This window comes from Corythoichthys intestinalis, chromosome 17, assembly GCF_030265065.1.
Source record: "Corythoichthys intestinalis isolate RoL2023-P3 chromosome 17, ASM3026506v1, whole genome shotgun sequence".
Lineage (NCBI taxonomy): Eukaryota > Metazoa > Chordata > Actinopteri > Syngnathiformes > Syngnathidae > Corythoichthys > Corythoichthys intestinalis.
Genome location: NC_080411.1, coordinates 29,962,885 through 29,977,949, shown reverse-complemented (window position 1 = coordinate 29,977,949; position 15,065 = coordinate 29,962,885). Strand labels below are relative to the sequence as shown.

The following is a 15,065-nucleotide window of genomic DNA, read 5'->3' as shown; positions in this document are numbered from 1 at the left end:
AAAGTATGAACAAGTCGTCAATTCAAACATCTAAATAATGACAGATTGTCTGACATTGTGTAATGGTAAACCTTTGGCAACAATTACAGAGTAAATACCTAAGTTACACAAAAATGCGTTTAAAAGTAAGCCATTCCTAACATATATAACATTAATCTGCTGCAAAACACACCTCCTTAAAACTAGTCAGTTTTAAGTGTAAATCTATTGGCAATAAGTGAAATTATCTGCGATCGCTTCAAGTGTATTTCTCTCAGATTTCTTGGAAGAAAAATAGCTAGCTGAAAATAATCTTAACAGCCTTGTTTTAAGCAATACATTATTATACTTAATCCTAAAAAAAAAAAAAAACTTGAAGAAGGAAAGATTTTGAATAATATTTGTGGCTACAGAATATTGATTTAAGAATTTGATTAAATACTGTGACTGTAATTGAGCAGACAAATAAGTTAAATAATTTGAAAAGTGATTGCTAATGTTATATGCTTTGTTGCACACTGTGAAAATGATTACCTCAAAAGAGCGAAATGTCATGTACCCATTCTGCAGCGCTTTGTTTACATTTGCGGCTTTCACAACATTTGCGTTACAGCAGCTAAACTGCTACACGGCAGTACTATTTGGACGGAGTTGGAGCTTGCATCCGCGTGCGTGTTGTTTTGTGCCTGAGTTTTATTAAGCCGAAAATAAAGGCAGCGTTACAAAGTCATCTGACCGCTCGTCATTTCACATTCTGAATGCATTATTGACTGGCTGACTTCGTTTTCTCCATGTTTAAATGATCTTATAACCACTGTGCCGTCATGATAAGCTTGCTTACCGGACATCACTTTTTCATGAAGAATGGTGGTCGTATAAACTGCATTATTTCTTTTATCCAGGGCTTTGGTTCTCGGGTCATTAAGGTAAGAAAAAAAAAAACACGTGTCTCGTCTCGGCGGCAGCTACATTCGTACCGGATAATCCGCCCGCCACGGCGAACCGGCCGGGGCGGGCGGATTATCCGGTATTCGGGTCCTGGCTCTGCTCGCACGCCGTGGGGGAACGCTCGAGAAACCGGGGTGTTCGCCGGAGGTCCAGAGGCCGGGGAACCGGGCTCGGCCCGCCCCACCTATGGCGAGGCGGCGGCGGCCTGCCGGACTGGCCAGAGCGGCGGGCTCCGTCGGAAGATGGCTACTTGCCGACTATAGGTCTCCAGTAGTGCCGGTGTTTAGCCTTAGATGCGAATTTACCACCCGCCTTGGGCTGCATTCCCAAACAGCCCGACTCTGTATCGTCACAAGCCCTGTAGTTTAACTTAGTGTTTACAATAGCTTTAGCATTCCTGCTAGCAGCAGCCTCGTATTTGTTCCAAAATTCTTTATGATGCATTTTTAAATGGCTGCTGGGTTAGTGGTTTTGAATGAGGACGCGTTCTTTCTGCCTCGTGGAACTTATACGGTACATGTTTCGCAGATGGCGAGAGCGTCGTTTTTTTAGTAACAGCCGCCATAATATTCAACTACTTCTTGTCTTGTAACTCCGCCTCCTCAACCCCTCCTCCCTCAGGGGCTTCAGAGAGGGGAGGGGTTGAGGAGGCGGTGTGCTGAATTCTTTGGTTGCGCACATTTGGAGGCAAAATCAAGTATATAATTATCGGATTGCATTATCGGTTGAATTTTTTTATTATCTGGATTATCTGTGTGACGTCATAATTGCCATTATCGGCCGATAATTATCGGTGACCGATATTATCGTGTATCTTTAATGTTTAGCTACTCTCGCTGCGTTCCTCATTGTCCCGAAGACCGCGCGGCGCGCTGAGTGTGTTGTACTTCCACTTTACTTTGCATATTTCAATAATCGGAATTTGGATGTTTGTGAATCGTTCTCGAATCTTCCACGGCCGAATCGCGAATAATCTAAGAATCGGAAAGTTTGCACACCTCTATTCAGCACTGATAATAGTGATCAGACTTTCTTTTTCCATCATCTTGAAAAGATTGCCATGTCCCGTCCTCCGATGTCGACGCCACAAGCAACCTTGCCTGCCTGCTGGATCTTTACTAGAATTTTCTTGAACAAGTCCATTGAGCGAAAGTTCATAAACTAGTTTATATTTTGGAATAACGTGAACTACACAGTGTATTTTGCCTCCTTGCTTTTAAACTGCAGTTAATTTTCTTTCTAGAGGGCAGATTTTGTTAAACAACAAGAAATTAAAAACACAGCAAAACACATTAACACATTGTAAACAAGGCTTAATTTATAGGTGGGAAAATTCACTATCCGGAAAACCAATTCCACCAAAAGTTGCACTATGCATGCATATTTAAAATCCAAAATGTACTTGGATGGGGAAAAATAGTACAATTGGTGTTAGAAACTAGGAATGTCCCGATCACATATTTTCACACTCGTGTTCAAGTCACCTGATTTGACAATCTGCCATTAGACCCCAATCACCAACGTCACACAATCACGTGATCGCTGTATTGTGCCGCCATATTGTCTGTCATTGTGTGTCCGTATTGTCAGTGATCGTACTTTTAAAAGTTGGATTCACTTGCAAATTGTGGAAGCCCCGGTGCTTTCAGATGCTGTAAACTCATTGGATGAGTTGCATAAAAACCATCATTTGGAAAAGCTTTGGTTGATCCAGTCGCCAGATCCATATTTGATGCCCAAATTGATGTTTCCTCCTGTCCCGTGCAAAAACCTCCAGTCGTACTCCAGTTGATGTTACGATGAGGCGTCGGGCACCCAAAATCGGCACCGGCCCAAATATAAACAGACATTTGGGCAGCTGAGCGTCACCATTGTCACGATTGTAAAATAAAACTTGATCGGTGGTTCGACAACGGGCGTGCTTATTCATAACGCTTTATTGAAGTGAAAACATCAAATGTTTTAATGGACGCATTAGGTTTAGATTTACGACTGTAAAATCAGTTTTAAATAATAAATTACACAAAATATTTGTACTGTATTTTAGTAACAAATCGTGGTCATGGGCTGGGCCATATAACCATCTTTAAACAGAAATGTATTAGTCTACAGGTTTTCACGACCATATCACAATCACACAGGTATGACATTTATTAGTTCAAGCAGAGTAAAATAATACATATTCACGGTACAAGAAAGTCGTTTCCGTGTGGGCGCTCCCTTCAGGGGGGACATTTCACGCGGGGCGGCTATTTTTCGGCACAACACCTGTTGTAGCGTTCACAGTCTTGCTGCGCGACGGTGGCGACGAGCTTCGTAGTCTCAGTCTGAAGATGTCTGCGATTGTGTTGCCATCACGACTATTAATGTTTTCGCCGCTGTCTGATGGCTGCCCTTTTAACAATGGGCACACAGTAACTACTAAAATGACCCTTTATCTTCTGTTACTGCAACCAACCGCCACACATGCCTTCACCATTTTGATTATTCAATGTTAACGATTGTCAGGAAGGTTTTTGGGTTATTCCTTAGACAAGCAGAAAAACACACAGTAATAGGAGGAATGTACGCAGCGGTAATATGTAAAGACGATGAGCTGGCGGACAATATGGCGGCTCAAGTCAGGGGGGCGGAGTTGTGACGTCATGTGAATGGGGTCTATACAGAGTTTCTCGTGCGCTTTTTCCGGGAGTGTTGTGGAGTATAAAACATATGTTTTTGTTTCTTTTGGCAATGCCATTGTATTTCTGGATTGTTTGTCACTGTTTAGCCCTTAAAAATTAATACAATAAATATGTATATTTAAATTTAAAACCTTATTTTATAAAAAATTAAAATGGCCTGATCGGCCCGATTTCCGATCACGTGATTGGATCGAGGACATCTGTATTGGAAACAAAATCCGAAAGAGTACATATTGCGCTGCATCGACACATTACAGTGATCCCACGCTACTTCGCGCTTCAAACTTTGCGCCCTCAGTCCATTGTGAATTTTTATTTTTGAATTGAAAAGTAAATAAATAAATACAGTATTTTATAGAGCTGTCCCAATTCCATCGCGTAGTCTCCCACTCTCGCTCCTGCCGCTTTTCTTGGTCAGGCAGTGCACTGGAGTTGCTTATTAAAGTTAAAGATGATTGACAGACTGTTAAAGTTTCATCTTGCCAGTGACGCTTACTTCAAAGCGCTGCATGCGTCAATCATACTTTAACTTGTTAAAGTTGCTGTGGCAACTCATTGTAAGAGAAGAGCTTGAGCGGATTTGAGTGGACTCACTCAATGAAGCATTTAATAAAGAAAAGTGTTTTTGTACTTTATTCTTGCTTAAAAATTTCAGTGGGACAATAAAACATAATTATTACATGTGAAGTGCTTAAAAAGCATGTACTGTATCTACTGTCCCTGACAAAAGTCTTGTCGCTTATCCATTTTGTAGAAACAATTGCTAATAACCTGACTTTTAATTATTCACTTGGTTTCAGAAATGGCTCATATGAAAGCTAAGACCCTCCCAAATGATGTTGAATGTACAAAAATATATTTGTTTCACTGAAAAAAGATTTATCATTTAATGAAGACATAAAGGTCAAATTTTGGCAATACAAAAGTTTTCTCGCCTACAGAAAGTAGTGTGAAAATTGAACAAAAAAATGTACGGTACTTCAAATACAAAAATATGTTACATAACATAAGCGAATTAAGTAGTGGTGCTGTGAGATCCAAATTTAATATTTTGTACGACTTCCATGGGCTTGAAGGACTGCATCCATGCGGTTCGGCAAGGATTCATACAATTTATTGATGAAGTCATCAGGAATATCAAAGAAAGCAGTCTTGCATGCCTCCCAGAGTTCATCAACATTCTTGAGTTTCGTCTTCCATGCTTCCCCTTTCATCCTACCCCAGACATGCTCAATGATGTTCATGTCTGGTGACTGGGCTGGCCAGTCCTGGAGGATCTTGATCTTCTTTGCCTTGAGGAACTTTGAGATAGAGATAGAAGTATGCGATGGAGCACCATCCTGCTGCATAATTTATTCCTTTTTATGGTTAGGAATGGAAGAGGCAGCTAAGATTTGTTGATATTTCAGACAATTTATGTTGTCTTCCACCCTGCAGATCTCTCGCACACCCCCATACTGGATGTAACCCCAGACCATGGTTTTGCCACCACAAAACCTCACTGTTTTCTGAGTGAATCTCGGATCCATGCGGGCTCCAGTAGGTCTCCTGCAATATTTGCGGCGACTGTGGTGTAATTCAATGAAAGATTCAGCTGAAAAATCCATCTTTTGCCACAAAACAGTGAAGTAAGAAAAAAAATGTGGGTAGGGGTGCGCTACTTCGTGGGTTTTTGCTGCGGGTTCTGGTGCCCATAAACCGCGAAAAACGAGGGATCGCTGTATTTCTTAGTACTCACTGGTACTGACGTTTGCATATTAGTGCTGTATTTGGGCAACTTCCAATACCAGTATCGGTGTTGCACTTTTAAAAATGGTGTTATACTTGTATAGCGCTTTTCTACCTTTCAAGGTGCTCAAAGCGCTTTACACTACATTGCCATCTACCTACTGGTGACGCACCACCAAGAGCAATGTGGGGTTCAGTATCTTGCTCAAGGATACTTCAGCTTCTTAGAGTTCATCAGGGCAGAGAATCGAACCCACAACCTCTGGGTTGGGGGACAACTACTCTACCACTGAGCCACGCCATCCCCAAATCAATGGAAAACATCTTTTCTCATTCTGATTGTTGTAGTAGTTGGCAATGGAAAAGCCACTAATTCGCACCTTGCATTCAAAATGAATTGGACATCTAGCGCCATCAATTGCAGCCAGTGAGTAAATAAGGAAAATGCTAAAATATCCTCCAATGCTATCAAGAGTAGTGCAGGTGTGAAAGCGCTCTAAGTTAGCAATAAGATCGATGACATAATTTCTTTCTCCCTTTCAGGTGAGTGCCTGTCAAGGCACCTTGGTCCACCCTTGTTGGACCATAGGGCATTTTGCTGAACTAGCATGAAGATGGCTGATTCAGAGAAAGCAGAGGAATTTGTTGATGCAGAGTGTCCGTCCGAGCGACTCGATGAAGCACAGTCAGCTACCACGTCTTTCCAGGATGAACATCTAAAAACGGAGACCACCACAAGCACCAGTTCCCCACCAAGGGAAAAGGAGGATGACAGCCCGTTGCACACAGAGGGCGACCAGTCTCTCCTCTCCATGCCGTGTTTGATGAAGGAGCTCCGCAGAGATTCCCCCGAGTCGCAGCAGGCTTCCACAGGGAGCGAGAAACCAGCCTCCCGTCACATCTACGAGAGCGACTCATCCAACCCCTGTGTGCTTTCCCCCTCATCTAGCGGCCACCTGGCCGACTCGGACACCTTGTCCTCTGGGGCGGAAGGCGCCGCCGACGGAGAGGAGGCGGAAACTAAAATGGAAGGCGACACCAGCAAGGAAGCCGAACGGCAACCCAGCGGGAGGAAATCCCGGCGGACGCGTTCGGAAAGCGAAGCCCCGCCCAACACCATGGCGGCGAAAAAGAACCGTTGCCAGCTTGCAGTGGCGGGAGCCGCTGGGCTAGAAAAGCAAATCAACGGCAAGCAGGCCAAGGTAAAAGGCCACCGCAGCCAGAAACACAAGGAGCGCATGCGCCTGCTGCGGCAGAAGCGTGAGGCGGCCGCACGAAAGAAATACAACCTGCTGCAGGACAGCAGTACCAGTGATAGCGAACTCACATGTGACTCGACCACCAGCTCATCTGACGACGACGACGATGACGACACTTCTGGAGGCAGCAAGACAATCAAGACAGATATTCCAGGTAAATCCCCTCTACCTTGTAGAATGCTTGTAGAGCCCTTTTCAGGGGTGGGCAAACATCTATGTTCATCGGGTACACTTCCTCTTTAAAGTTCATGTAAGAGGAACATACATATGATTTTAAACACCAGTGCCGTTAAAACCCATGTCGAAATAACTTGGAAAAATGGCTAAATACTGTATATGAGTTATGACTTAAAAATCATGCATTTCCACTGCCAGACTCTAGACTGCTGAATGTGCTGAAACCCCCACTATGAGAGGAAAAATGGATAATACTTTGTCCAGCATCTTGATATCTATACATTTGGGCCATGAAAATAATTCAAACATCTTTGTAAAACAGTTGATACGAATGATAACATTCATGGTAATTTAATTGTTTATAGTAATCTAACTTTAAGAATTATTTAGTCAAATAAAATGTTTTTATTTATATATACAATGCACTATTTGAAAGACGAGTTTGCAGACTCCCTGTACATGCTGCCGATGGCAACGTGAGGGAATAGTGTCTAACTAAAATGTCATCAACCACCAACATACACAGGGAGCCAGCTAAACTGCTTTAGTGGTTTTTCACATGACTTTTGCTGGGTAGTTGTGTTAACTTTAGTTGCCAGCAGAGGGTAGTATTGCCCAACATGGCAGCTCCCTGAGCTCGAAGTTTGATGAAAAATTGCCTGAACTCTATGGAGGTAGATTTGTGTCTTTATTATTCAATCCAAAAAAAAGTTGCTTCAATTAAAAAAAAATTGCTTTAATCAAAATATTTATTTTCAATCAAAGAAAAAGTCACTTCAATAAAAAAAAAAAAAAAGTGTTTGAATGCAAAAATAAATATGAAACTCAGAAAAATGTATTTGGAACCTATTTTTCTTTGAATTCTTTTTTAAAATTTAAGTCAAGTTTTTTTAATTGAAACTACTATTTTGATTGACTTAATGTGGTTTTGCGTTTGGACCACATTTTGGCTAGGACATTTGTGTCTTTATTATTCAATCAAAAATAAGTTGCTTCAAACAAATATATATATATATATATATATATTCAAAAGACAAATCACTTCAATCAAAAATTTAAAAAAAATTCAATCGGAGAAAAAAAAATTTGAATTTGAAAAAATATTTGAGACTCAGAAATTTGCATTTGAACCCTTAATTTTTCATTGAAACTGTATCTTTCAATGAAGCAATCCTTTTTGTGTTTGAGCCATATTAGGGGTATGACATTTGTGTCTAAATCATTCAATCCCAAAAAAAGTTGCTTCAATCATAAAAACTAATTTTAATCAAAGAAAAAAAAATCACTTGCAAAAAACGTTTCTTTTGAAAATATTTTTTTTTATTGAAGTGTCGCTTTTTTTTGAATGTTTTTTTGATGGAGGAGCAATGTAAGTACCCCCTCCCACCATGTCAATATTAATTTTTAAGTGAATTAAGATTAATGTAGTTATTATTGAGCAGTTACTTTTAAAAATATGCTTTTTTACATGCACATGAAAATGTGTTTCCTGACTTTCTGACTTATTGTTGGGGTTTTCCCTGATAAATTAGTCACCAGTTGTTTAATTTGAGTCAAAACAGGTTTATTCATATAGCTCTGAATAACAAGCAAGGTTACTTTCACACTGTTGGCCTTTGCTATTTAAAAAAAAAAAAAAAATGTGCCCACTTGCGACACATTTTATTTTTATCTATGCGATGTGAACACTTAAATTCCGATCTATTTCAAACCCGATTCAGGTCATAATTATATAAATGGGACATGTATGCAATATACAGTTGGGCAAAGAAGTATTTAGTCAACCACCAATAGTGCAAGTTCTCCCACTTGAAAATATTAGAGAGGCCTGTAATTGTCAACATGGGTAAACCTCAACCATGAGAGACAGAATGTGTGGAAAAAAAACAGAAAATCACATTGTTTGATTTTTAAAGAATTTATTTGGAAATCATGGTGGGAAATAAGTATTTTTTCATTACCAAAAGTTCATCTCAATACTTTGTTATGTACCCTCTGTTGGCAATAAATGAGGCCAAACGTTTTCTGTAACTCTTCACAAGCTTTTAACACACCATTGCTGTTATTTTGGTCCATTCCTCCATGCAGATCTCCTATAGAGCAGTGATGTTTTGGGGCTGTCGTTGGGCAACTCGGATTTTCAACTCCCTCCACAGATTTTCTATGCAGCTGAGATCTGGAGACTGGCTAGGCCACTCCAGGACCTTGAAATACTTCTTACGAAGCAATTGCTTTGTTGCCCTAGCTGTGTGTTTGGGATCATTGTCGTGCTGAAAGACCCAGCCACGTATCATCTTCAATGCCCTTGCTGATGGAAGGAGATTTTCACTCAAAATCTCTCGATACATGGCCCCATTCATTCTTTCCCTTACACAGATCAGTCGTCCTGGTCCCTTTGCAGAAAAATAGCCCCAAAGCATGATGTTTCCACCCCCATGCTTCACAGCGGGTATGGTGTTCTTCGGATGCAATTCAGTATTCTTTCTCCTCCAAACACAAAAACCTGTGTTTCTACTAAAAAGTTCTATTTTGGTTTCATCTGACCGTAACACATTCTCCCAGTCCTCTTCTGGATCATCCAAATGCTCTCTAGCGAACCGTAGACGGGCCTGGACATGTACTTTCTTTAACAGGGGGACACGTCTGGCAGTGCAGGATTGAGTCCCTGGAGGCGCATTGTGTTACTGATAGTAACCTTTGTTACTGTGGTCCCAGCTCTCTGTAGGTCATTCACTAGGCCCCCCCCCGCGTGGTTCTGGGATTTTTGCTCTCCGTTCTTGTTATCATTTTGACGCCACAGGATGAGATTTTGCAATGGAGCCCCAGATCGAGGTAGATTATCAGTGGTCTTTTATGTCTTCCATTTTCTAATAATTGCTCCCACAGTTAATTTCTTTACACCAAGCGTTTTACCTATTGCAGATTGTCTTCCCAGCCTGGTGCAGGTCTACAATTTTGTCTCTGCTGTCCTTCAACAGCTCTCTGGTCTTGGCCATAGTGGAGTTTGGAGTGTGACTGACTTAGGTTGTGGACAGGTGTCTTTTATACCGATGAGTTAAAACAGGTGTCAATAATACAGGTAATGAGTGGAGCCTCGTTAGACCTGGTTAGAAGTTAGACCTCTTTGACAGCCAGAAATCTTGCTTGTTTGTAGGTGACCAAATACTTATTTTCCACTCTAATTTGGAAATCTTTAAAAATCAAACAATGTGATTTTTTCCCCACATTCTGTCTCTCATGGTTGAGGTTTACCCATGTTAACAATTACAGGCATCTCTAATCTTTTCAAGTAGGACAACTTGCACAATTGGTGGTTGACTAAATACTTATTTGCCCCACTGTATCTAGAATATGGTTGCTCAGTCGCGCTCATCCAACCCACAAGAAATCAACAGGCAAACAACTTTAACATTGTTCAACAAAACAGACAGGAACAAAAATGTAATGGCGGGCAAAGGCACCGGAAAATACTCACTGGCTTAGCCATAGCATCAAGTGTTCATTGCTCCTGTCCTAGCAGTAAATCAAACGCCTTGGCATTAAATAAAAAGAGGTAGAAGACATCAAACCAAAGAAGCGGAAGCGGTTGGGAAACTTAACCATTTTACAAAGAACTGGACACAACATTGGGAGCTAAACCCAGAGGTATGACTCTCGAGTTGCTTGACAGCTCTGCAGAGGACACCACTGATTCTCCAGGCATGATTACAGCAACTAGTCCAGCGAGCAGTTATATCGGCAATGCAGGTGGGTGCATTCATTGACAGGTATTATCTCACTGAATTCACTCAGAAACTAAAGCCACCTTGCAGCCAAAAAACAATTACCACATAGGGACTATGTTTTCTAGCAAACCCAGGTTTTGCCCTGCTTCTCCAAGGCTATGTTTACACTAGGGTGGATACATTTTATACAGGGTATTTCTCACACAGTTATACCTGTCCACACTACGTTTAAGGAGCGTTTATGACCCCACCCAATCCATGATGCCGTACTTGTAGTCACATGTTGTCTACACATTGTAGGAGTACTTCCCTTTTCTGTTGGTGAAATCCATCGACTTGCACGGCATCTTCTTCACTTCAGTGTATGTGCAGTCGTTGGCCCTCAAATCTGTGGCCATGCGCCTGGTAGAAATTGGTCGCAAGGTCTTGAACTTCTGCCTTTATATACACTAGACCAAAATGTTGAGTCATTGCTTGACATACATAGCAAACAATAATGGATACGCTCTGCTTGGCCAGTCCAAAAGCATTTGGACATGAGGCTGTTTCCTGAGGAACGTGAACATTGTCCCTGATAAGGGTGGTTTAGCAACCAAGGGGAGACGCGAAAATGCAAAAACTGTACATTTAGCACTTTTTATATATGTACTATGTTTATGCCAGAAGAAAGCACAATGATTGAGGAGACTTACCAGATTGACCAAATATCAGGAATCGTAGAAAAAGCCGTAGCGACTTCAGTTTCAACAAAACATTGCTCCGTCCATTTCTACCTTAACAATGGCATCATTAAGCATATTTTTCTGTATATCTACCTTAGTCTTTCAACAATGATAAGGTCTTTTAATGTCTCCAGTAGGCATGTGCCGGTATGAGATTTTGACGGTATGATACTAAAATGTGTTATTTTGAGATGTATAGGAAAAGTGAAAAAAAAAAAAAAAAAAAAAAATCCATTGAACAGGATTTAAAAAATTTTCACAACATATTTGCGAATTTGAACAACGACATGAATATAATGTTAAAATGAATAAAATAAGTAACTGAAATATTTTAAATACAATTGAAATAGAATTTTTGGACTAAACCCACAGCTCAACTTGCTAAACAAGAGAACTAAAATACCGTAATTATTTTCCGTAAAAAGTAAAAACCTTTCTAGATAAAATATGTACTGTATAATATATAATGCAGCCTCTTCACTGACTTTAAAGCTCCATCTCAACATTTTTAGAGACTTGCTCATTGTCTACAATTATGTGGGAGGTGTTGCCTGCCCATCGGCTGTCCTTCCTGCTCTAAGCTGCGGCCGTCTGTTTTTTGTCTGTAGCAGAAATGCTAATACTAATACCATACTAGCGACTGTCTTTGTTGGGGGGGGGGGGCTCAGGTGTAGTTTTGACAGCAAGAGAGGTGTCACCGACACACAGGACAGAGCAACAACCAGAGGGGGATGGGTGAGCGCTGCCGCTCCAAGCCATTTCTCGCTGCATTTTTGTGGCATAAAAAATAGCTAATACCATACTAAGGTATGACGGAAAATTTTAGTGGTTTTGAAACCGTGACGTTTTCATATCACAGTAAACCTTGAAACCGGTAACAGGAACATGCCTAGTCTCCAGCAACATGTTCGTCTCGAATATAGACCAGGTCAGTCTTGCACCCGCCGTGTCTTTAGTTCACTCTGCTTCTACTAACTTCTGGGGACAACAGAAATGCGTACACTGACGTCACAGACATGCACAATGAACACTGTTCCGAAATTTTTCAATAAGCGTTTCATGTGCACTGATCGGATTATAAATCGACATAAACTACCCCTCTCTTTCAAAATAAAATCTTAATCGGAATGGACTTGATCGGGTCAGAATATTCTGAATGGGATGTGGACATGAAACATTTTATTCCGATCAAGCTTTTAAAATCGAAATAAATGTGTCCATGCAAACGTAGCCAGTGACTATATGGAACATCTATACAAATGTTCCTACATTAATATAGCAAAGAGTGGCAGACTTGACAATTGTAAACATTATGCTGTGGTCAGAAAGCAAAAATACCCCAACTGTAAACATGCTGGGGTCAGAAAGCAAAAATACCCAACTCCTCGAATGTCCGTGGTCAGATGCTAGTGGATTAATGTAGCCACACTGACATAAACTCTAGAAGCAATCGACTGACAATATTCAGAATGTTTTTTTGTGTTTGATCGATCAGATTCCCGCAAATTTATGAAATCGGTTGACAGATTGATGGGTGCATTAATAATGTATACATACGTCTCGATCCTTGGAGCCATTTTTTTCTCTTAGTGTCAGGGCTTAACTTGTGTAGTTACTCCGGTTATTCAAAAGATGGCAGGATTTCATCACATCTTGTTTGGGTACTGGGCGGTCATAGTTCATATGAAGATAATCATACAAAGTCATTCTTAAAGATTGAATGCAAACATTGTACAGCATGATGTAAATGTATTTTCTATACATATTGAGTTCAGTCAATCTTTGGCCGACCACTCGAGAGAACCACGATACAATTTTTGGAGAATCACTGTCATAAATGGAAAAACTTATTTGTACATACAATTCAGGAATAAATGGATGATAATAAAACATTATTTCAGGACCATACTTTGCCCACCCCTGCCATATCTCACATAAAAAGTGCAGTGAGCAAGTGGTATGCATGATGTAAACATTTCTCATTTGCCATTATTAGTGAAAACATGTCATGGATTTCATGAAAAATGTTGGTATCAAACCAAGCATTGACATTTTATTTGAGCAATCACCTGTTTTCTCACTTCATCGTGACATTTAATCTGGCCAATCGAAGGTCATGCTCATTCATTTGTCTTGATGCAATGTTCTGTCACACTGCCACCCAGTAGGTTCTTCATTTCTTGGAAGCAACAGATGTCACCCACAATGTATGCAAGCCGCAGTTGAGAGAGCCATGTTTTATTCCCACAGTTCTTCACTGTAATTAGACACTGCTTGCTTGGGTAAGCCCATAGTGTGAGTCTTGGCTCTGTGCGTGCTGTTTGGCCTTAGAATGCAGGTTGGAAAAATGTTAATGGATTTATATAAAGGTCATTTTGTTGGAGAGTCATCCAAAGTTGTCCTGCTGTATAGTATATTATTTTATTTCTGTCTTTTGTGTATATTCCACTGATATTAAGTTTAAAGTAATTTCTTATGAAGAAGCAGGCATACTGTAGGTATTACGCAACTGTAGAGAGGTACCTTTTAGAGGTTAGGGGGTTTGCTGGGGGTTGGCAATGTAATACATACATCCTAGGGGTGTGCAATCTAAGTCACCCCACGATTCGATCATTGAAAGATGATCAGAATTATCGATGTATCATAAATTTGTTTAGCTACTGTATTAATTAAAAATTTATGTCCATTATTTATTTAAAATATCCTAATGATTAAACAGGAACAATGGAAACATGCCCATAAAACAAAAAGCTCCCCTTAAGCTGCTTTTTTTTCCCCCAAGAAAGTGCAAACCATTAACCATTTCAAAGGCAGTACTTATTTCTCAACATGTCTATACAACACAAAGCTGACCTTAAGCTGCTTTTTTTCACAAGAAGATGCAAAAACATTAGCTGATTCAAAGGCAGTACTTATTTCTCTTAACAATACGATAAAATTTACACTGGTGGAACGAGTTCCACATTTTCTGGAAACAGTGCCTTTAGAAATAAGACTTCTTTTAACCAATATACTTTGTTTTCACATATTTCAGTACTATTTCACATGTTTGTCGTATTACCGCTGTACTTAATCCTGGTTTTACATGTTCCGCATCTGGAGTAACTTTTTACACAACCAAATAACGCATGAATGGACATGGAAATACACGTTAGCAAATTCGTTAATTAGCATAGCGCTTGGCGCTAACTAGTAACATCTCAAAAACAACAAGAAAGGCTAAACGGTACAATAGGGTCGTGTACTTACACAGGACTTGGCAACACAATAGGGACATTTTCCAATTAACACGACTTGAACCTAATGCTGGACAACTGAAAGGCAAGGAGCAACAAACTATCTCTCTTCCCCTCTCGTTCAAAAAAAAAAAAAAACGAGCACAGAAGAGGACCCAAAGCGCGACCGCCCGGTACCTGCCTTTCTCATATACAAATTTATTTTCGAGTCTTTTGAACAGGAGTAAATCTCTCGCTCACTAACTTCCGCCAAAGCCATCCAAACTTGCTGCGTCCCTTAAGGTGTCCGGGCCGCAGACGTGTCTTGAATTTCGTTCCCCTAGCAGCGGCTGTCACTAAGTTATTAGGGAAAATCATCACTTTTAACCATTTATGAATTGTAATCGAATCATCACGTGTCGAATCTCGACAAATCTAATAATCGACGTATTGGCACACCGCTAATGGATACATTGCACTTTCTTTTAGAGTGGGCCAGCCTAAAAGGTATATTTATGGATTTTTTTTTTTTTTAATCTAATTTGATTTTTTTTTTCTGCTTTGGAGCTAAGATTTGACATTTGCAAGTTTCAGATACAAACATCGGGTGGAAAAAAAAAAAAAAATA

General features: G+C 40.3%; 1 protein-coding gene across 5 annotated transcripts in view; it reads left to right on the top strand.

Moving 5' to 3' along the window:
- ark2n (arkadia (rnf111) N-terminal like PKA signaling regulator 2n) overlaps positions 1–15,065 on the top strand; it is a 44,372-nt gene that overhangs the window by 8,789 nt on the left and 20,518 nt on the right. For all 5 annotated transcript variants that reach the window (XM_057818804.1, XM_057818801.1, XM_057818806.1 and 2 more), the window contains exon 2: positions 5,883–6,752. In XM_057818804.1, coding sequence (XP_057674787.1) covers positions 5,948–6,752 — 805 coding nt within the window. In that variant the 5' untranslated portion in view covers positions 5,883–5,947. The remainder of the gene's footprint in view (positions 1–5,882; positions 6,753–15,065) is intronic.